The sequence below is a fragment of the Trachemys scripta genome, chromosome 1, assembly GCF_013100865.1.
Source record: "Trachemys scripta elegans isolate TJP31775 chromosome 1, CAS_Tse_1.0, whole genome shotgun sequence".
Classification (NCBI taxonomy): Eukaryota; Metazoa; Chordata; order Testudines; family Emydidae; genus Trachemys; species Trachemys scripta.
In genome coordinates, this window is record NC_048298.1 from 139349176 (window position 1) to 139372979 (window position 23804).

General features: G+C 49.9%; 1 protein-coding gene across 1 annotated transcript; it reads left to right on the forward strand.

The window, feature by feature from the left end:
* Positions 1–4394: 4394 nt before the first annotated feature.
* Positions 4395–19087, forward strand: PIANP (PILR alpha associated neural protein). Its single transcript, XM_034766489.1, has 7 exons — positions 4395–4433; positions 6709–6914; positions 15378–15446; positions 15684–16249; positions 16427–16508; positions 16827–17054; positions 17485–19087. The coding sequence occupies exons 1-7, from the start codon at positions 4395–4397 to the stop codon at positions 17504–17506; spliced, it is 1212 nt and encodes a 403-aa protein (XP_034622380.1). The 3' UTR covers positions 17507–19087.
* The last annotated feature ends 4717 nt before the right edge of the window (positions 19088–23804 follow it).

The window sequence follows — 23804 nt, forward strand, 5'->3', positions numbered from 1 at the left end:
CACCCCTCCTCTGCCCCAACCCCTTGCCCTGAGCTCCTTCCTGCACACCACACCCCCTCCTACATCCCGCACTCCCTCACGCACCCCAACCCCCTGCCCCAGCCCTACATTCATGCATGCAATTTCCCCACCCAGATGTGGCCCTAGGGCCAAAAAGTTTGCCCACACCTGGACTAGATGATCACAATCATCCCTTCTGGTCTTGGAATCTATGAATTTTTGATACCGTATAGTGCCAATTTTTTAACCAGAATGTCATGAAATACTAAGTCAAACACCATACAAAACTCCAAGTCTATTACATCTACACAGTTACTTTTATCATCCAAACCTATAATCTTATCAAACACTGAAATCAGGTTAGTTGGATAAGACCTATTCTTCATAAACCATGTTGACTGGCATTCATTATATTCCTATCCTTTCATTCTTTATCAACTGAATCCTGTACCAGCTTTTCCATTATTTTATCCAGGATTGATGTCAAGCTAACTAGCCTATGGTTATTCAGGTCATCCTGCTTGCCTTTTTTGAGTACTGGCACAACATTAGCACTCTTCCAGTCATATGGCATTTTGCCAGTATTCCAAGAGTTATCAAACATTAACATCAGTGGGCCAGAGATCTCCTCAGCCAACTCTTTTAGGACTCTTGGGTGCAAGTTATCTGGGTGCTAATTTTAAAATGTTTATCCCTGGTAGAGGCTGTTTAACATCCTCCTTAGTTACTAATGAACTGGAAAACAGTTAATCTATTCCTCAAGTGATATGAGTACATCATCCTGCTCCTTTCCAAATACAGAATAGAAGTATTTATTAACACTTCTGCATTTTCTGCATCATTAGTAACATTTTTACCATCTCCAGCTAGCAATGTGTCTATATCACTGCTAGGGTTGGGGGGTCTTTTGGGGGAGAGGCAGAGGAGGGGGTGGTTAGGATATATCATTGCCGTAACAGATAGGGCATGAGCCTGACCTCACAGTACCACTATAACCTTAATCAATACCTTAAGCTCACTCTGATCCTTTAACCTTTACATTACCCTAAGTTTAACCCCTTCCAAGTAATACCCTGTGTATAATGTCACCCTATCCGCCTTCTCTAAACCCTAAGCCTTAATACCTCATCCCAACCCCTTCATCCAAACTTCACAGTAACAAGCCCCTTCACCAATTTCACCCTAATCCCTTACTCTATTGTCACTATAACCTTCTCACTTTAATCACACCGCAACCCTTTCACCCAAAGCACTCCCCTAAACCAGGGCCGGATTAACCTTTTGTGGGCCTGGCTCCAAACATATTTGTGGGCCCCCATGGAGGCATTGGTGCATGGCATGGGGAGATCAGTTCCCAGAGCAAGGGGCCAGCCAGGGGCAATGGGGCATGGCATGGCAGAGACCTCTCTGATCCGCCCAGCCCAGTGTGAGGGCACTATTTACAAACCAGCAGTTGCCAGATGCACAGTGGCCCACCCAGCCCTCTGCTGCCAGCATGCCCCTTCCCCTCGGGGGGCGGGCCCATGCCATGCCACACAGCCCCTCCCCACACCCAACACTGGAACCCCCCAACTCCCTATGGCCAGAGCTCCCCCGGACTCGCTATGTCCAGCGCCTCCCCAGACCACCTCCACAAATGCACAACACCCTACACAACACCGCCCCTGCCCAGCACCCCCCTGCCCATAACCCCACCACAACTGCCCAGAACTGCACACAGAACCCCCACTCCCTAGTGCCCCAACACACAGATCATCCCTGCCCCCTCACAGTCCACACCTCCCCAGACCCCCCAGAGACTCACTCCCCCACGCCGTGCCTCCTGGCCGCACTCACTGGCCCTGCTGGGAGATAACTGTGTCTGCCAGGCTGAGCTGGCAGCACAGCCAGGGTTAATCCCGGGGTGGGGAATCACTCCGGCCCCTCTGGAGTGGCGCAATCAGCCAAGCCAGGGTGCCTGCCCCAGCCAGACTCCCTCAGGACCCACTTGCCTGTAGGGGCCCAGCCAAGCCCCCCATACTCTCCCCGCCCCAAACTGACCAAGACTGGCCAGGCATCTGCACCATTCCTAGGCAGCTCAGTTCCAGGGAGACAGGCAGGGCCCCATAAATTATGGGAAGCAGAGACTGCTTGGAGCTGGAGGTGCACTGGGGTCCCGCCAGGGGGCAGAGAGGAGCTGGGTGGGGGTCAGAGGGCAGATAGGAGCCCTCGGCCAGCTGGTGGGCAGGCCAAGAGGAGCAAGCGGTGGGCGGGGGTGGGAAGCCAGTGGGCTGGCGGGGTCTCGGAGCGCAGTGCAAGTGGAGCAGGCTGGGGCCTCTTCTGAGCATGGGCCCGGCTCCAATGGCCCTAACTTCACTGTGATCTGCCCATCCTACCTCCTTTGTCATAACTATAAAGGGAAGGGTAACAGCCCTCCTGTGTACAATACTATAAAATCCCTCCTGGCCAGAGACTCCAAAATCCTTTTACCTGTAAAGGGTTAAGAAGCTCAGGTAACCTGGCTGGCATCTGACCCAAAGGACCAATAAGGGGACAAGATACTTTCAAATCTTGGTGGGGGGGAGGCTTTTGTTTGTGCTCTTTGTTTTGGGGGTTGTTCGTTCTTGGGACTGAGAGGGACCAGACATCAATCCAGGCTCTCCAAATCTTTCTGAACAAGTCTCTCATATTTCAAACTTGTAAGTAAACAGACAGGCAAGGCGTGTTAGTTTTATCTTTGTTTTCTCAACTTGTAAATGTACCTTTTTGCTAGAGCATTTATCTCTGTTTGCTGTAACTTTGAACCTAAGGCTAGAGGGGATTCCTCTGGGCTCTTTAAGTTTGATTACCCTGTAAAGTTATTTTCCATCCTGATTTTACAGAGATGATTTTTACCTTTTTCTTTAATTAAAAAGCCTTCTTTTTAAGAACCTGATTGATTTTTTTCCTTGTTTTTAAGATCCAAGGGGGTTGGATCATGATCCACCAGGAGTTGGTGGGAGAAAGGAGGGGATGGTTAATTTCTCCTTGTTTTAAGATCCAAGGGGTTTGGATCTGTATTCACCAGGGAATTGGTGAAGAGTCTCTCAAGGCTACCCAGGGAAGGGAATTAGCATTTTGGGAGTGGTGGCAGCGGACCAGATCTAAGCTGGTAGTTAAGCTTAGAAGTTTTCATGCAGGCCCCCACATTTGTACCCTAAAGTTCAAAGTGGGGAAGCAGCCTTGACATCCTTAAAATAAAAAGTCCCTTAACCAGACATTAACTCCCCAATGCCCATCCCCTAAATTCGCCATAACCCCTTCAGCCCAATCTCACCCACATATCAGCCTAGCACCCTCCCGTCCTTTCCCCCTACCCCCCTCATCTGTCTATCTCTCTCCTTTTCTTGACACCCTTGCATTATCTTGACCCCAGGCATGGTGGGAGAGGGGGCTTGCTCTGTATCTCCCATTTCTCTGGCTCCTTCCTCCTGTGTTTTTGCTCTTGGGGGGGGGGGGATTTTCAGTCTTTGCATCATTTGGATCTTCGCCCTTTAACTGACCTTTTTCCTGATTGAATTTTCTCCTCTCCTTTGTGCTTCCCAATTATAATAAATGCATTCACCAGAATTTGAAAAGGTCAGCAGGAGCCTGAGTGGCTGGTTTAGCCCCTTCTGGAGCCTCATATCCCTTAGTTAACTCCTAGGTCAGGAAAAGGGAAGGTAGGAGTGGGAGAGAGGGAGAAAGCATGCAGTCTTCTCCTGGCTAACATGCATAGGGTTAAGATGTCTGATTTTGGGAGAAGTGGTGGTGCCATGTCCCCCACCCACAGTGGGGTGTCCCTGGTCCTCTATATATCGCTGGCTGCATAAAGCGAGCGTGGTGAGAATTAGCAGAGTGAGGTTTGTGCAAATCATTTGCACAAGTCCCAGGAGGCCTAGAGGTGAAAAGGCTGGAGAATGGGAGAGCAGCCTGGATTCCCCCCTCTCCCCCCCCGCCGCACATAAAACCATGGGGAGGGAGGAGAGGTAAGGGGCTCTGAGGCACACATATATAGATCTCTCTCCAGATACACACACGCTAAAATTCTCCCAATGCAAACACAAATCCTGACCTCCCCACCACAACATACAGCCTGACATCCCTCCAAACACACAAGATCTCACCATCAACCTTACGCACAACCACACATGCATGCTGACGCCCCCAGACACACACACACACACTCACTGATTCTCCAGACACAAGAAACACACACTGACTCTCCTAAACAGGCATGTTAAAACACACACAAGAAGCACACACTGACCATATGTACCCACATGAAATAAAAATACTGACACCCTCAAACAATTGACTATGCTTTATTGGCATGACAATCTATAGAAGTGTTGACAAAGTTTAACAGATACAGACTCTTCATATGTCTGTCAAAGATGGGTATAGTCTGTTCCAGGCTTCACATGGTTCTTGAGGTATGATCCTATGTGTCCACTTGTCATCAATGTCCATTCCTAATGCAATGGCAAGTTGCTATATAGTGTGATGCTGTCCCTACCTTTTCTGTCTGTCTCCCAAAGTCAGGAAGAGTCTTTCCTCATCCCTTGGGAGATGAGAATTTGAGGAAATGGCTTTCTTGCTCCCTCATATTTTAGAGTCTGGAATGGAAAATGTCTTTCTAGTCTTTCCTCTGCCAACTGTTGGTTGCACAGTTGCTCCCCTCAGGATTTAGACTATGCTTTGTATGTGGAGAAGGGAATATTTGCCTGTTGATACCTATCCCCCCCAACCCCTCAGACACACACACCTGACCCCTCTAGCTCAAACACATACTCAAAGATTTACCCAAAACAAGCACAGATGCTTCCCCCAAGCACAGCTATTCCCATACAGAAACAGCCAGGAATTGATCCAAATAACAAATGGACATAGGGAATCAAACCCCAAACACAGGGTGAAGCCCTTTCCTAGGCAAATCATACTCTCCTTTGATGGACACCTGTCTCAATACATTTTGGCAACACTTGTATAGCTTGTCATGCCAACAAAATATTTAAAGTACTATTAAATTGGCACACACAAACACATTTTCATATACTGAAATGTAAACATTTCCACAGACATCCCCAAATACACACAGCAACACATCCAAATACATACTCAGAAGCACATACACATTGAGACACAGAGTGTGGACACTGATGCGCTCCCTCAAACACACACACTGACACACAATACATCTGTCACTCACACACCCTGCTATGCACAAACACCACCAGACACGCAAACAGTTCAATTCACTACTTTAGAAGGATAACAACTGTTGCCCAAGTTTGATGTAGAGGATGACAAATAGATTCTGAAGATCTGAAGTTTGGGGCAAGGGGAGTCCAGTGAGGATATTAGAGAGAGGGAGATCTCAGTGGCATCAGGAGAGATCTGAAGTGGGCGTCTGGTAGAGGAAGAGGGTATGGGCAGGGCCGGCGCAACCCATTAGGCGACCTAGGCAGTCGCCTAGGGCACTACAATTTGGGGGGCAGCGACTGCGGCGGTATTTCGGCGGCGGGACCTTCCACTGCCTAGGGCAGCAGAAAAGCTGGCGGCGCTCCTGGGTATGGGAGAGTGCCAGTCCTATTCTGGTAGGGCACTATGCTGAAAGTGTTCGGTGGGGGGTCTCCAAACAAGGATTGCTGCAGAGAGGAGGGGTCCAGGATTTTAGAGGAGATATCGGGGAAGGGGGAAGGTTCCAGGGGTGACTCTAGGGGAGTAATCCCTGGGTAATTTCTGCGTGAGGCAAGGATCAGAAGATTCCAAAGGAGGGGAACGTCCTGGAGGTGGGATATTCTGGGTAGGTATTGGGGGGTCTTTTGGGAGAGAGGAGATTACAGGGGTGAGGTTACAGGATTGGGAAGAGGGAGGAGATTTTGGAAGGATTATGGGGGAGGCTCGAGGGGGCAGAGGTGCTGGGGGAGGGAGTTTGAGGAAGAAGTGAGTCCAGCGGGAAGATTGTTGAGAGGGGCTTTCCAAGGTGGGTGGGGAGGTTCTGCATCACTCCTCCCAAGGACAGACCTTTCTGGCGTCTGACTTCACTGGCTAGCGCTCAAGCCACAAGTGACGGGTCCCTTGGAGACACCTCTCTCCATAGCAACGTAATCGCTTCCCGTTAAGATCCTGACAATAAGCAGCAAGATGAGCGGGGGGAAAGAGACAGACAGACTGACTGACTGAGCCAGGGGAGGGAACGGGTCTTGCTGCAGGGAGCAGGAGGGCTTGGCAGCTGGGGGCCAGGTCTGTTGGGGGCCAGAGACAGGGTGACCAGACAGCAAATGTGAAAAATCCGGACGGGGGTGGGAGGTAATAGGAGCCTAAGAAAAATACCCAAAAATCGGGACTGTTCCAATAAAATCGGGACATCTGGTCACCCTAGCCAGAGGGCGGGGGATGGATGGGATGTGCGGAGGACAGGAGAGGCTCAGCGGCGGGGGCTCGGGGGCAGTGGTCGCTGGCCCCCGAGCAGGGGCTGGGCGGGGGCACGGGGGCGAAAAAGGGAGAGCTCAGGAGCTGGGCGGCGGCGGGCAGAGGCAGGACCGAGGCTCTCGGGGATAAGGCTCCAGTCGCTCTGAGGCTCTGGGCTGCCCGCGGGGCCCCAGCCTCGGTTCTCCCGCCTCAGGCTGCCCGCCCCCGAGCCCTGCCTGCACAGCCAGCCGGGGCTGCGGGCGGGCGAGCCGGCAGCCAGGGGGTTAACGGCAGCCAGCGAGGAGAGACAGAGGCAGGACGGGGCTGGCCCAGCCCTCGGCAGCTGTTTATTTCAAGACAGTCTCTCGGTCTCCTGCAGCCAGGGCTCAGCCCCGCCGAGCCGCCCGGCTATGCGAGGCACCGGCCGCAGCCGACCCAGCCGGGCCCCCCCAGCCCCGGGCTCCTTCGCGCCGGCTGGCCCTAGGGCGTCCGCCCGCAAGGTGAGTTTGTTCCCTGGCTCCGGGCGCTGCGGACAGTCCCGGGGATGCGGCTGGATGGGCGGGGCTGGGGAGGGGGGCGCATCCTTCCTCCACGCCTCCCCTGCCCGCCTGGCCCCTCGGCGTCCCTGGTCGCTCCCCGCCTCCAGCCGCAGCTGTCCTCCCCGAGCACCCCTCACTTGGCTCCGGGGCGGATGCCTCTCGCCCTGTCCAACACCCCCATCCCTGCGGCCCCAGGCTCCATCGCACGCCCGGAGACCTGTTGTGCTGGAGGGAGCGTGCAGGGGAGACTGGAGAGCCGAGGATTTGGACATAGGGGACTGGGAGGAAAATTGGAGAGGGAGAGATTCAACATACTTGTTACATTGGGGGGCGGGGAATCATCACAACACAGCCCCTGGGTGCCCGGGATCCGCACCCGCAGAGCGCTACCATAGGGGGTCACACTCTCAGCTCCCAAATGCAGATCTGCGCCCAGTGCACAAGCACTGCCTTCACACCCCTGGTCCCAAGCACAGGGAAATCCATCCCCGAAAAGCACACACTCTGAATCGTTCCCGCAGACAGTGGGCACCTGGGATTCAGGTGCCCAGTATCTGAGCACACTGGGATCTATGCCCTAGGACACTTGCATTGGAATTCCCATTGCCAGTCACTGAACACTTCAGGATCCTTATCCCAGTGCATTAACATTGGGTTAACACTCCCAGCACCTTAGCATCCTTGGGATCAACACGGTGGGGTACTAGCACAGGATTCACAGTCTCAGCCAGCACAGCATCCACAAAAAGAAACACAGCTACATCCCACAGGATGTGGGATCCAAATTTCCCAGCCCCATGCACAGTGACAGTGGGATAGCCCAAGTGCAATAGTACCATGATTTCAACATCCCCCTAGCTCCAGGGCACTAGCATTTGCAATTCACACTCCCAGCCTCCTAACCGCACCCAAGTGCAGCAGAACCCACATCTTAGGGCAAATGCCTCCTGCCCCAGTTCTCTAACACTGGGATTCAAACTTCCTGCCCTAAAAAACAGAGCAAATCATACCTTGAGCCACTAGCACCGGGATTTGCCCTCCTACTGATTAAGTATGGTGGGATTGGCACCCTGGCACATTAGCCCTGAGATTCATACCACCAATGCCCAGGCTCAGTGGAGTCTGCTGCTAGACACTACCACTGGGATTCACAGTACCAGACCCCAGTCTATCCAGGTTACCACCACAGTATCTGAACACTTCTCAGTGACAGCCATGATATCACTCTCTTCATTGCTGAGGGGTGGATGGGTCATGGTCAGTATTGGTTTGTTTTTGTAAATTATTATAAAGAGTAGGAATTTGGCGTGGGTCAGGCTGGGCAAAGCGGGAGTTTGCCTTTAGCTCTCAATGAGGTGGAGTTAATGGGGAATGTTATTTTATCTGGTAGTGAGGTCCATAGTCTTGGCCCAGCTCCTATGAATGTTCTGTTCCTCATAATCATGAACCTCCGCTCCCCCCCCCCAGTTGACAATTTCATTATTTCAGTAGAAGGTATTTGTCATGTGAAGCCATAATTGCAGAGGGAGAGGTGATTGAGTGCTCATGTCATTGGGGTCAGTCCCATGGAGGGCTTTGAATATCAGGATGGAGAACCTGAATTGGGCTCTGTGTTCAATGGGGGCCCTGCGTGGGGTGCAGAGAACCAGGGTGATGCATTCCAGAAAATGCGTTGCTGAATAAACAGGCTGATGCATTCTGAATTAGCTGAAGCTCTCTGAAGGTAAAGTGCTTCATTCCTATATAGAGTATTGCAACAGTCTTATTTAGATGTTACAAATATACAGATAACTATGGCCAGAGCCAAGTCAGATAGAATTAGGCGCAATCTTTAGACCATCCCTGGCTAGCTTCTTCCCACTAGCATGATCTGTCTTGTATGTATTCAGCTTTAGCCAGTTGCTCATCATTCAGATGTTGTTCACTGCAAGACATCAAGAAAGCGGTGAGATTTATAGTTTCCAAGGCCACAAGGGACCATTGTGATCATCTCACCTGACCTCCTGTATAGCATAGACCATAGAATTTCACCAATTTTATTTCCTGCATCAAGCCCATAGCTTCTGGATGAGCTACAGCATATCTTTTAAAAATATATCCATTTAAAGACAATCCACCACAGTCCTAGGTAAATTGTTCTATTGTGGGATCCTTATTGTTAAAAATTTGCACCTTATTTAAATTTGTCTCACTTCAACTTCCAGCAGTTGGACTGTGCAGATAACAGCTGATGCAGAGTTGGCTATTATCTGCTTATTGCTGGCACCTCAGCCCTTGCAGTCTTCCTAGTTCTCTCTACAGTTTTATATTGAATAAGATAGCAGAGAGAATTGTGTGTTCTTGGCTCCCACCTAGGAGAGGCATTGGCATGATAAACAGTTGTCCATAATGAGTTTCTGAGTTCCAACTGCATGCAACAGGATCTGCACTTCAGGACACTAGCAGTGGGAGTCATATACACAGCATCCAAGTGGAGCATCGTCTCAGGTTCAGCCTACTAACACAGGAATGCACAGTTCCAACCCATGAGTGCAGTAGACTGTCCAGGGCATTAGTGCTGAGAGGCAGATTGCCAGTCCCTTGGCACAGTGGGATCCATGCTTTATGGCACAAGCACCAACATTTACACTCCCAGTTTCCAAGAACTATGGGATCTCTGCCACAGGAAACCAGAACCAGTGAGTGAATGCAGCTGGCTACACAACCCATAGTAACAGCACTGGGATTCACGTTCCCAACCTCTAAGCACAATGAGATCTGTTCCTAATTAGTACATTAGCCCCAGTATTCATAGTCTAAGTCTGGGTAAATAGTGTGTGTAACGCTGCCTGCAATGACTCAAGAGCATGGTACCAACCTCAGGGCAGAGTCAGGGCCGGTGCAAGGATGTTTCGCGCCCTAGGCGAAACTTCCACCTTGCGCCCTCCCCCCTACCCAAGCCCTGCGGCAGCTCCCCGCCCCCCCCGCCCTGAGGCGCCCCCACCCGTGGCAGCTCTCCACCCCCCCCCGGCCCGGGGAGCCGTGCGGCAGCTCCCCACCCCAGCTCACCTCTGCTCCGCCCCTTCCCCGAGCCCTGGAGCAGCTCCCCATCCCCCCCGCCCTGAGGCCCCCCCCCCGTGGCAGCTCCCCCCTGTGGCAGCTCCCCACCCCAGCTCACCTCTGCTCCACCTCCTCCCCGAGCATGCCGTCGCTGCTCCACTTCTCCCGCCTCCCAGGCTTGCAGTGCCAATCAGCTGTTTGGTGACGCAAGCCTGGGAGGGAGAGAAGCAGAGTGGAGCGGCGTGCTCAGGGGAGGAGGCGGAGCAGAGGTGAGCCGGGGCGGGGAGTTCCCCTGCGTGCCGCCCCCCTCTTACTTGCTGCAGGCAGCCCTCCCCGCACCCCTGTACCCCAGCTCCCTCCGGCTAAATGCCGACGACAACTGGGGTGGCCAAAGATCCGGCCACTGCGGTTGCCGCCGAAGAAAATGCCGCCCCCCAAATGCTAGTGCCCTAGGCGACCACCTGGCCCTGGGCAGAGTGTTAGGAACCCGGGCGCAAACTCCAAATCAGTTGTGAGTTCTATACTTAGATTTCAGCAACCGAGTGTCAAGTGCAAACTCCTCAGGCACTTTAACAGCCTTATCATGGAGTCACAGACAGTCCCCTTGGGTACACTGATCTATCTTGCCACCCAAGTGAGCCTACCTCTGTGATAGATGGTCTCTTACACCAAGAATCACAGCAGTATTCAAGTTACTCTCAGTCCCAAAGGACCAGTTACTTACCCCAGGTCAGTTGCACGTTAGATCTCCCACCAAAGAAAGCACTTGGAGCCAATCTTACAATAAACTATATACAGATTTATTAAATAGGAAAGGGAAATTAAAGAGTTATTTACAAGGATAAAGCAAGTAAACATAGATACACAAATGAGTTACAGTCTTATGTTTCATCAGGTAATAGAAGCTTCTGTAATAAGCAAACTCTATATGTCTGTTAGGGCTAACCCAGGCTAAGCAGCTGGGGATCTCTTGCTTATGCCTAGAAACACCGCCCCCCATGAGTCCAAGCTGCATAGAGATCCCAAGTTCCTTTTGTTTGGGGTTTTTATTCTCCTCCTGCCATATGCTCTGAGTTGCAAATTTAGCTGATAGAAGGAGTCCACTTGCATGACTCTTCTTCACAGGGAGAAGGGCAGAACAGTAAGTTTTTTTTATCTTTTTGTTGATGGTACACAGGGAAATTCCAGTCTCAGCATCCCATAATAGTCCATCTGGTATCGATGGACCTTTCCTTTTGGGAAGCCTGTAACACTCTTCTGTTGAAGATCAACACCTTACACTAATTGATGTCTCTCTCCTGTCTGGGGATTTACACAGTTCAGAGATTCAGAATACAACTGCTCAAATATTGCCTTACAATATGGGTAGGGCCCTACCAAATTCACGGCCATTAAAAACGCGTCATGGTCCATGAAATCTGGTCTCCCCCTGTGAAATCTGGTCTTTTGTGTGCTTTTACCCTACACTGTACAGATTTCATAGGGGAGACCAGCGTTTCTCAAACTGGGGGCCCTGACCCAAAAGGGAGTTGCAGGAGGTTTGCAAGGTTATTTTTTTGGGGGGGGGTCATGGTATTGCCACCCTTACTTCTGTGCTGCCTTGAGAGCTGGGTGACTGGAGAGTGGCAGCTATTGGCCAGGTGCCCAGCTCTGAAGACAGCATCCCACCTGCAGCAGCATAGAAGTCAGGGTGGCAACGCCATACCATGCCACCCTGACTTCTGTGTTGCCTTCAGAGCAGGGTGGCCCAAGAGGGGCGGCTGCTGACTGAGGGCCCAGCTCTGCAGGCAGCAGCGCAGAAGTAAGGCTGGCACTACCATACCATGCCATCCTTACTTCTGCTCTACTGCTGGCAGCGGTTCTGCTTTCAGAGCTGGGCTCCCAGCCAGCAGCTGCTGCTCTCCAGCTGCCCAACTCTGAAGGCAGCACCGCCACCACCAGCAGCGCAGAAGTAAGGGCAACAGTACCGTACCCCCCCCCAAATAACCAAGGGGGCCCCCCCCCCCACGACTCCTTTTTGGGTCAGGATGCCTACAATTACAACACCTTGAAATTTCAGATTTAAATAGCTGAAATCATGAAATGTATTATTTTTAAAATCCTATGAAATTGACCAAAATGGACTGTGAATTTGGTAGGGGCCGAAATATGGGATACAGATGTTGTGAGATTAATGAATGCAGCAACTCACAAGCCTTCAATAGCGACTAAACATATTCTAATAGTAATATTTTAACAATACTAACACACAGGTGAGCCAGACTGATTCTAGTGGTGTGTTTGTCAGTCTTCAGTGGAGACAAGGGAATTGGGGCATGAACTAGAACCTAGTCTGCCAGCATCAGAGTGGGATCCCCATCCAAGGGCACCAGAACTCCTGCTTCCAGTCCCTGAGTAAAGCAGGATTCAGACTCCCAGCTCCCGAGCACAGGAAGATCTGCACCTGAGGGTACCAGCTGCCAGAGGCAGTGGCATCCACACCCCCAGGACATTAGGGCTCGAATTCACACTCTCATGCACACAGGTACTGTGTTGCAGGGTGCTAGCACCAGGATTTGCATTCCCAGATCTTTAACACAGCCTGAGACACTTACACACAAATTCAAACTCACAGCCCCTAAGCACAGCAGGATCTGCATTACAGGGCATTAGCACTGGGATTCGTGCCACCTGCACCTAAACTCACTAGTGCAGGGATTCCATTCCCAACATCCTCTCCCAAGTATAGGTGGAACGACGCTTCAGTTCACTAGCACAGAGATTTACACTCCCATCCTCTATGTAGGATTCCCACCCCCAGGACAATAGCAGCGGGATTCCTACTCCCAGCCATTGAGCGCAGAAAGATCTGCACCACAGAGCACTACCTCTGGAATTCACATTCCCAGCCCCTAAACACAGCAAGATCCTTATCCTGGGGCCCTAATGTCTAGTGCAGTCTGGGCAGGTGGTAAGCTGCACCTCAGAGGACTATTGCTAGGATTCACACCCCAACCTCCTGAGCCTGGTGGGATCCGCACCGCAGGACATTAGCACTGGGTTTCACATTTTATTCCCAAAATACAAAGGGGTTCATACCCTGGGGCACTGGCATCAGGGTTTGCTGCCAGTCTCTCAAGCATGTTTAATCTTCTAGGACAACGTGATAATAATCCAAATAACCTGGGTCCTGCTAGGAATCCTTTGGGCTCTGTGGGAACCTCACCCCGTCTTTGGGCTGAGCTGCATTTAAACTCCTTCCATGCGAGTACTAGGTCCTCTCTATCCATCACAGCTTGAGAGTAATATAACCCCTGCATCAATGAGATGCAGTGGCAAGAGTGGCTACTGATCTCCCCCCATTTTCATACCCAGGGGAACCCCAGGTTCTTTTCACAGGGTGATCCTGTCACATGTGGGAGGGGGAGAGGTTGCATTAGCAGATGGATGAGATTTTTTTTCCCTCTGTGAACCTTGTTTAAATATTTAGCAGAAGCGACCTAAAAATATCCCCACTTAACACATCAGGGAGGGCATCTCCCTTGCCCCACAGCCCCTACCTACTAATAGGAAGGGACTTTCATTTAAAAGGGTGTGTGGGGGGGGAGGTTGCTTTTAATTAATGATATGCCAGGGGGAGACTAAACAGGAGGGGATGGCAAAAACCTCCGAAGTGCTCTCTGGAGTTTGAGTGGAGGTGTGCAACAGATTGGACCTTGAGTCAGCCCTGACAGGACATTCTCCATGCTCAGTCATTCATGAGCTTCACCCAGACATATGCACACACGAGCTGTTTTCCACCCCTCCACAGGGTACCAAGACAGAGCAGCAGGGAGCTATCAATGGGTCAGTCTTACACCCCCCCCACACACACACATGTCCTGATTTTATAGTGACAGTCCTGATTTTTGGGTCTTTTTCTTATATAGGCTCCTATTACCTCCTACCCCCCATCCCGATTTTTCACACTTGCTGTCTGGTCACCCTAACACACACCCTCATGTAGCTACCACAAAGAAATTCGCAGAGTATTCATATTGATTTTCTGTGTAAAGTTTTTGCTTTATAACCGACTCCCAGTGTCAGGCACCTCCTCACCCCCCCATCTCAGAAAAGAGTCTGTGACTCCACTGGGCACTGCTTAGAGGGAGGGGCCTGAGAGATGGAGCATCTCAAGGACATGAAGGGTAGCAACACCATGCCTCCTAGTGCCAGGCTAGAATGAAGGGAGAATGGGCATGGCAAGACTATAAATCCAATCAACAAAGTCAGCCTGTAGTTTACTATTATCTATGCTAGGTAACAGTATTTTAATAGGGAAAGAGTGGCAGAAAGGAGTGTGTGTGTGAAAGAGAGAGAGACGGAGAAAGAGAAGAGACCTGGAACAGAGTGTATGGAAAAATTAATTTCATGTTAGCCAATGGGAATATAAACACTAAATATTTGATGGGCACATTTTTGCTCTTAAATTCTTTAGCAGATCTGGACTTTTGTAGATGATTCACTCTCACTTTCATAATGTTCTTTGTTTATCACTGTTGCCCATTTTCTCTTTCTTTCTCTGACACACAATGGAAGAGTCTCTTTTTTTAATAAATGGATTACTCACTCCACACTATAAACAAACATAGGAATGAAGATTCCAACTTGTTCTAGTGACAAGCAAACAAAGATACTGAATTCCTATCTTGACCTTCAGACACAGCAGTCCCTGGGGAAACTGTGTGTGGTGTGTGTGCACGCGTATGTGCACATGCATGAGTATTTGTGTGACTAAGTGTGTGCATATGCCCTTGCGTGTATTTTTGTGCAGTGTGTGCGCATGCGGGGGAAGGAGAGTGTGCCTATGTGAGTCTGCAGCTTGTGTGTATTTTCAAGATGGGTACCTGTGTGATGTGTGGACTGAGGAGCCTTGGCAGAGCTGTTTGTTGGGGCCCAGGCCATGAATAGCCAGGGATTATTGAAGGCTGCATATCAGTACTGAGGGACACCAGGAGTGGTGGAGATGAGCTTATTTAGTCTGCGGAAGAGAAGAGTGAGGGGGGGATTTGATAGCAGCCTTCAACTACCTGAAGGGGGGTTCCAAAGAGGATGGAGCTAGGCTGTTCTCAGTGGTGGCAGGTGACAGAACAAGCAGCAATGGACTCAAGTGCGGGAGGTCCAGGTTGGATATTAAGAAACACTATTTCACTAGGAGGGTGGTGAAGCACTGACCTGGGTTACCTAGGGAGGTGGTGGAATCTCCATCGTTAGAGGTTTTTAAAGCCTGGCTTGACAAAGCCTTGGCTGGGATGATTTAGTGGTCTTGGTCCTGCTTTGAGCAGGGGATTGGACCTGAGGTCTCTTCCAACCCTAATCTTCTATGATTCTATGGTGTGCACTGAACCTCCTTTTTTTGTCTTTTAGTGAAGAATATGAGACAAGGTGGTTGCTGAGTGAAGAAACTGTTGCCTCTGCTATGGAGTCAGGTACCTGGTAAGTTCACAACTTCCAAAGTTAACTAATAATGTAAAAGGCACAACACAGAATGGGAAAGGAGCACTAGCTAAGTGGGGAGCTCCCAGATACTCCAGTCAGAGCCTTTCCTTGCAAGAGCCACCGTAGGAAGGGGGATAGGAATGCTGGCTGTGATGGGAGCTCTCAGCAACTCCAGTCCTGGCATCTCCCAGCAGGAGGTGCTCTTCTGACAACTCCCTCTCTCTCTCTCCACAGTGTAATGCTCCCACTGGTTTCCTGCCTCCACTCGCTGCAGCTCTGGACTGTCCTGCTTGTGGCCTTAGCAGTCTCTTCACATGGCGTTTGGTCTCTTCGTTCCCGGAATCCCCTTGCTCCTCGGCCACTCTGTACCCGTCGCAGCCCCTCAGCTGCCAGGCCTGTTTGCATTTGGGACAAGAACTCACCGTCAGAGAGAGACTCTCGCTTCATCACACTGCGCCAGCGATCTCTGACGCCACGGGACGGGGAGCTGCGTCATGTGATGCGGCTAAGGCGCCAGGCCCCAGGGGCCCGGCCTGCCACCCCCTCTGGGTTTGAGGAGGGGCTGCCTTCATCCCAGTACCCCTGGGCCATTGTATGGGGCCCCACAGTGTCAGATGAGGATGGAGGTGACCCCAACTCAGCCAATCCAGGCTTCCCACCTCTGGGTTACACCTTTGTTTCACCACATGGGATGGCAACGGCACAACCCAACTCCCACTCGCTGCTGCACAATGCGGGCCTCAACCTGCGGGAGACCCCCGCCACGCTGAGGCCCTTCTTGTTTGGGCCCCGGGGGGAAGGTAAATCTGCTCCACATCTCTTTCACCCTGCTCCTTATGGCACCTCCTGATGGGAAAGGCCAGGAGTGCATTTGGGGGGGAGGGGCTCCACACACCAAGCCCTCCTGCCCCTTTCCCTGCAGTGCCTTTGGGTGGATGCCAGATGTGGCACTCACACACTCTCTCTGTCTCTCTCAGGTGTGGATCCTCAGCTGTATGTTACTATCACAATCTCCATCATTATTGTCCTAGTCGCCACTGGGATAATATTCAAGTTCTGGTGAGTGGGGTTTAAGGGTGTGGATGTCATCTGCTTGGGCATCTGCAAGACTGCTCTGGGAGTGAGTGGACTCCACTAGTTCTGGGGGTTCACAGGGCCAGAGACACTGCTTGGACTTGTGGGGGAGGGGCTTTGGGGACAAGGATCTCACTGTGCTCAGGGGCTGTGTGCATGAGGAAGGTTTGGACATGGAGCCCACTGTTCTCAGGGTGCTGGGTGTATCAGGGGCTTAGGGGCACAGACCCTACTGTTCTCAAGGTTCTGGGTACCTTGGGGGACGAGGCCCCCCCTTGTCTCAGTGACCCTCTCTCACTGCAGCTGGGACCGTAGTCAGAAGCGTCGTCGTCACTCTGGCCAGCAGAGTGGGGTGCAGCAGCAGGAAAGTCAGCAGCCACTCACAGACCTGTCGCCCACCACAGTCAGCATCCTGGGACCCTACGGAGACACACTGGTCCCGACACCTGAGACAGAGGAGTCCAGGCAGGTCCAGGAGGGTGTAGAGAAACTGGGGGGCCAGGGGAAGAGCAGGACCTTCCAGCTCAACCGGTGAGTGACAGAAAGGAGGACAGTGAGATGGGGATAGAGACAGGGGAAGAGAGAGAGGTTGAGAGAGAGAGGATGAAAAGAATGCTGGAACAACAAGAGACAGACAGAGGGAGGGAGAGAGAGTGCAATTCTCTGATGAATGTCTTTGAAGCCCAGGGCAAAGGGAGATTGTTTAGTGGGGAACCAAGTGAGGAAAAGAGCGCATCTGGGGAAAGGAGCTCAGGAGCTGTCCAGTGCTCAGGGTCTGAGAGCCCGGGTTGTCCTCTCTCTAAGGGAAGGGCCTGGAGCCCTGTCGCTTGAGATGCTAGGAACTAGGAGCCTTGGGGAGAGAGTGGGGATAGGAAACAGTCCTAGCCAGGAAGGGAGAGGGGGACCTGAGGAGGCATCTTCCATCTCTGATTCTTTTATTTCACTCCCTTTTCCCCCCCAGGATCCCACTGGTAAATCTGTGAGAGCAGCGGAGCTGGCTTCCACAAACCCTCTTGTCACATCCAGGGAGTGTTCTTTTGCCTCTGCTACACCAGGAATGATTTGCTTGTGTCACAACTTTCCACCACCATCATTAACTTAACCATCCCAGGATGTATTCGGGCAATGGACAGACTGGGCCTCACTGGTCCCATGCTGCGGGGGAGAGGAAGCATGGGGGTAACCCACAAGATGGGGTGACAAGGGAGTGGGGGGCGCAAGAGCAATTGGTGTTGTGAAATCTAAACCTCCTGACCCTCCCCCAACATATACACACGCACTTTGATCTCTGAGGATAACCCACCAGTGCATGCCTAACATGGGGGTAGGGGAGGTGGAGAGGCGAGGTCCTACCCCCAGTCCCAACCCCTCTGTTTGTTCCTTCCTGTGTCGTGTGCTTTGAAGTGTCTTCCGAATAGCTGGAGCTCCGTGGTTGCAGAATTCCCAGCCTTAGGCAGGGATTCCGATGGGGGTGGGGGGTGTCTTCTGCTAAGGCCTTGATCTCTCCTGAGGGACCCAGGTGCTGGCAGCAGCTACTGGTGGGTGTTGGGAAGACCTCACTCAGCACCTGCCCCCCCCTTCCCTGCGGGAACCTTGCCTCTCCCTCTGTCAGTTCTGTCTTTTTGTTTTCTCTTTCTCCCAATGCTCCTCCTTCTCTCTCTTCTCTCTGTCTCTTCCTCTATCACCCGGTCATCATCATCATCTCTCTCTCACTGGGAAAGACTGCAGAATAGTTTCCATGCTTGCCCTGCTTCCAGGCACTCAGATCTTTTGGACCCCACCTCACCAAGATTGGTCTCCACTCTAAGGTGATGTTTTCAGAAAGCTTGAGGCAAAATCCTCTGGCCATTTTGTAGTTCAGGAAGTATGAAAAACAAGCCTGAGCAAGCTAACTGCCCTGCATACAATCCTGAGCAAGTCTTTTATAGGGCTACTGCAAAAGCAGTTGAAGCATGACACGTGGAGATGGATGGCTGGGAACTGGGGCCATCCATCTAGGTGTTGGGTGGGGAAGTGGCTTGGATTTAACAAAGGTCTGATGATGGTTTCAGCTGAGCCTTCTATCAGGACCCAAGCATCCCAAATGGGGTGAGGAAAGGGCAGCGGAGGCAGTGAAGGACTGATGCCATGGGACAGGCAAAGAGGGGACCCACCCTGTCCATGTTGCAAAAGGGAGCAGTTCAGAGGCCACATATGGGAATGTTTTGAGGTGCTATATACCATTCAGTTACTCCTGGACTGCTCCCAGCCCGTCAGACAGCACTTGTGAGAGACAGAGAGAAGGACAGACAGAGGTGGGATATTCACAGGTGATACAATGGCTATGTCGTCACTACCAGAAAAGGTGTGTTTGTACAATCCTAGTGGAGACAAAGCTCTGGAGTCTCTGTCATGATGGAGCTAGTTCAGGTCAGCTATTGGTTGGGGGTATAACATTAACCTCATCTACCTATCTTGCAGTAAAAAATGGCTGTGCCTTGTCCCCACTAGGATTTTACAGTGAGCTAGCCAACATGAGATAGTCATCTTGGGGTAAAGAAACCACTTTTTTTTTTTTTTTTTTTTTTTTTTTTAATTTATGGAGATATCCTATCTCCTAGAACTGGAAGGGATCTTGAAATGTCATCAAGTCCAGCCCCCTGCTTTCACTAGCAGGACCAAGTACTGATTGTGCCCCAGATCCCTAAGTGGCCCCCTCAAGGAGTGAGCTCACAACCCTGGGGTTAGTAGGCCAATGCTCAAACCACTGAGCTATCCCTCCCCCCTCACTTTGTTTGTGAAGACATAGCCAAAGAGCAAAGACTCCACAGCACAGCGACTTTCAGTAGATAAACCACTGGAGCAAGAAAAGCCCTGATCCTGACCAATCGCCCAACTGTGCAAAGCAAGTCATTGGATCTTAGTAGCAGAAGGTCACATCATTTCAAGCTTTGCCACCACCAAACTGATTTTTGTTTTGAATGTTAAATTCTCCAGGGTTACTTGGGTCTCACAAGAAACACCATTGTCTCCCTTTATTCTCTTATTAATGCCTGTTCAGATAGAACCATCTCCACCTGGTGGAGGGGGAAAGAGACCAAATGGTCTGATGTATTTTTTATTTGATTCACTGACAAGGCTATTGATAGGGACATGAAACAGTTAACTGTAATCACCTTTATAAAACACAAAAAACAAACAATAGACATTTGGAAACGCTGATGTTTAAGTAAAATTACAGGCTTATTTTTTTAAACTAGATTGGTTTATAACTATGAACTGTTTCCTTATCTAGGATCCATTTTAAACTGTCTATAGCAGAAAATTTGTGCTAGTTTAATCACATCAGTTTACAATGTAATCACTTAAACTAGTTTAACTCTTGCTTAAATTGGTTTGTCTGGTGTTGGTAAATTACCAGATTAAGCTAAACTAATTTAAGTGACATGCATCTGACGAAGTGGGTATTCACCCACGAGAGCTTATGCTCCAATACATCTGTTAGTCTTAAAGGTGCCAAAGGACGCTCTGTTGCTTTTTACAGATCCAGACTAACATGGCTACCTCTCTGATAATTTAAGTGAGGTTTAAGAGGATTTAAGCACATCTACATTAGAGATTTTTCACTAGTTTAACTAAATCGTTTTAAAATCAATTTAATTAAATCAGTGCAACTTTTCTAGTATAGATGAGGCTTAAATTTAGGTTATCAGATCTTCAATCCATTTACCTGATGAGTTAGGGATGACTGTTCTACCTTCCCATTTGCAGCAAGAAATGACATAAAAATGTTTGTGGCACATACAGCTAATTCAGTGCATGCTGATTGTTTTAGGGAATTTACAAGCTCTGCTGGCAAGAGGTGCATTAGTAACTCTGAGTGAAATGTTTTTGGCAAATAGTAATTTCACCAAAAATGCATTTTTCAGAGCATGAAAATGATTTGCAAATCCAGGTTGAATTAAATGAATAATTTTGGTTAAAAAAAGAAAAAGTTTAACCATTTTGAAATGTTTTGTTTTGACTTTTCAAAATGGCATTTCATTTTCAAATTTGGCCAATTTGAGAAAAGTGAAAATGTTCTGAAAATGGCCAAATAAAAATGAAATGCCTTCCCCTCCCCACAAGTATCTCATTTTGAGTCAACTACAATAGTTTGGTCTATGCAAAATGACATTTTTTTCAGATTTTCAGTTTGACTTTTTTTTTTTAAAAAATGGGTTTCAGTCTTACTCAAACTGAATATTTTTTCTGGTTTAGCCTCCCAAACTGAAAAAATCTATTTTTTGCTCACTTCTGTTTGTAAACTCTGCAAGCTCTCAGTATATTGATTTCCTTTATTTAAAAGAAAAGAAACAAACCTAGGAAATTAAATGCAAAAACTTTGTGAATACAATGTTAAGTTTGCACAAAAAACCAGTAAATGCGGAAGAGAAGTCTCCTGTAGCAACATTACCTCAAATATATTGCACATGTAAAATGTTTTTAGTCCAATTTTTCTAACTAAATATTTAGTTTAATATGCTACATTTAGTATCATTCACTATCTCACCTGAAACATACAGGATGTGCCAAACAATCAAGTTAACTGTCCTGAACAAACTTTCTCTGCTGCATTTTCTGACTTTAACTGAACAATCAAAAAACATGTTACCAAAACTTCTTGCATTTGGTAAATAATCTCACTGAGCCCGATTCTTCCTTGCTTGGAGCCTTATGAAGTAACCATTTTCAGCTGTGTACACTCCCACATCAAATTGTGCACTTGCTCATGCCCAGTTTGCACAGGTGTAAATGACAACACGAGGTACGAGGCTGGGAGAAACAGGCCTCTCTGGATCTAACAGTTTCCTCCTTCCCCACAGATGAGTTGAGTCCTGCAGTAGGAAGTCCTGACTGGCCTAAGCTCCAGATCCCCTAGCACACATCAGTCAATGTTTCCTTGCAACCTCTGCCCTGCCTCAGGCAGGAGGGTTCAGAGAGATAGCAACAGGCCAGCTTCTTTCACTGCCTGCCAGTCCCCACTTCCTTAGCCTGCTGTTTTTCTTACCTACCTTTTCCCCTCTTTCTACTCTCACTTCACACTCCTGCCCCACACATCTCTTCCCTCCTGCTGTTTCAGTCTCCCCCTTCTTTTCTTGTTCTCTCTCTCCTGCTCTGTCTTGTTCTGTTTCTTCCCTCACCTATTTCTCTCTATTCTTCCCTTTGTGCCTTCCCCCTTGACTTGCTCTCTCCCTCCCCCACCCTTGTGCGCTGTGATATATATTTTTGTAGGATTATCTTCTCCTTGTGGCGAAATATTCAGTTCTTGTGGGATGTAAGTTTCAACATTTTTAAATAAACCTTTACAAAATACTGAAAACAAAACTGCTGCAGCTGTGTACCGTGTCATGGCAGGGAGCCCAAGAGGGCCATCACCCCGGGGAGACTTGGATGGGGGGATCACACATACAATCCTCTGTCCTGGGCCATAGAGGAGGCAGAATTCAACCCCATTCAATCCTAGGTTTCAGCCCTCTCCTCTAACACACATGCATTGCTCCCTGCTCTTGTGGGATCCCCTGCCTTCCATGCAAAGTGCCCTCTTTCTGCCACAGGATGCAGGCTTCATGTTCAGTCCCAGGGTTGTTGTTTTGCCTTTTACATGCAATTTCCCAGCAATGTTCATGAACTTTTCATTGCATGATGATTTTTGATTGAAGCAGAGTGGCAGTAAGAGGAGAGACAGAAAAATTGAAAGAAAGGGAGGAAGATGGAGATATGCTGGGAGCAGAAAATTCGCTTGCTCCGTTCCCCTCAGCTGCCTCCGCGATTTCTATTTACGGCCTTGCTACCTCCCCTCCTGGCCACGCTGCTGCTGTTGCTGGTTTCCAGGGCTGCTCTGTAATTAAGCATCCTTGTATCCTTGTACTCCCCCATTTTATTAACTCTGGCAGTGATCACTGTAGGGGTGGCAGAAGCACGTGGGGGACGGGGAAGGCTGCAAACCACAGCAACATGTTGTGGCAGATTTAGATGGTTATTTTCCCTGGCTACTGTCCTAGGGCCTCTACCCATTGGAGATAGGACCCAGGCCCACCAGTTACTGTCCTGGGGCCCCTTCCTGCTGGGGATGGGATGCAGCCCCCACCCCAATTACTGTCCTGGGGCCCCTTTCCACGGGAGATGGGATGCAGCCCCCACCCCAGTTACTGCCCCTTCCCACTGGGTATGGGACATAGCCCCCCCCCCCTTCCTTTCCTGGGGCCCCTGCCCACGGGGGATGGTCCCCCCCCCCCCCCCCCAGTTACTGTCCCAGGACCCCTTTCCACTGGGCCATTCAGAGGCCTCCACCTGCGGGAGATGGAAACCTGGATCTCCCAGTTAGTGTCGCCATGGCCCCTTCCCACTGGAGATAGGACCCAGGCTCCCCAGTTACTGTCTCACGGCCTTAATCCACTGGAGATAGGATTCAGCCCCCTTACTTACTTTCCCAAGGTTCTACCCACTGGAGATAGTAACTGGGGGACTTGTGTCCTGTCCCGAGTCCTCTACCTGGTCGAGATGGAATGTTAGCTTCAGACCCCACTCCTGCCCTAAAGTTCTGTATGCTGGTTTAGGAGCAGAAGTTTACTCACTCCATGACTCTTCACCCTCTCTGTGAAATCCCTTCCCCTCTAATCAAGCACATATTAAGAGCCAGGAGCTGGGGATGCCTGAAGGGATCCCTCTTCTGAAAAAGCCTCCCAAACTCAACTGTATTTAAGGATGGCTTATAAAAGCCCCAGCTACCACCATCACTGCTCCAGCTCTGCTTTCTTGGGCATCAGATGATTTTTCCCCTGCTGTCCTCTCAGCTGGAGCTAACCTGCAGGGACTCAGTGAAATATTCCTCTACTCCATTAGGGCCTGTTCTCCACAAAACAGGTGATGTTCCTGGTGCTGCCCTTTCGACACCCTGCCTCATTCACTGGCCTATGGCTGTTTCCTCATGAGTCCTTGCCATACCCCATCTGCACTCCTGCTTCCCCACACCTCACTTCCTACTCCACCTCCTCTCTCACTCCCTTTCTTCTTCCAACTAGTATCTAGAAGAGGAAACATCTTAAACTTGGAGGAAAAAAGGGAAGAAATAATTCTGAACATTGCACATAAAAAGCACACCCAAAAATCCAACCTCCAAACCTTCACTAAATTGATAAGAAGCTAAACATGCACAGAGTGTGTTGGGATGGTATATAGTGTCTTCTTTAGATTGAAAGTTCCCCAGGGCACACAGAGGTCAGAATGGGTCAGCTCATGGTAGCTTAGGCAGCCAGTACT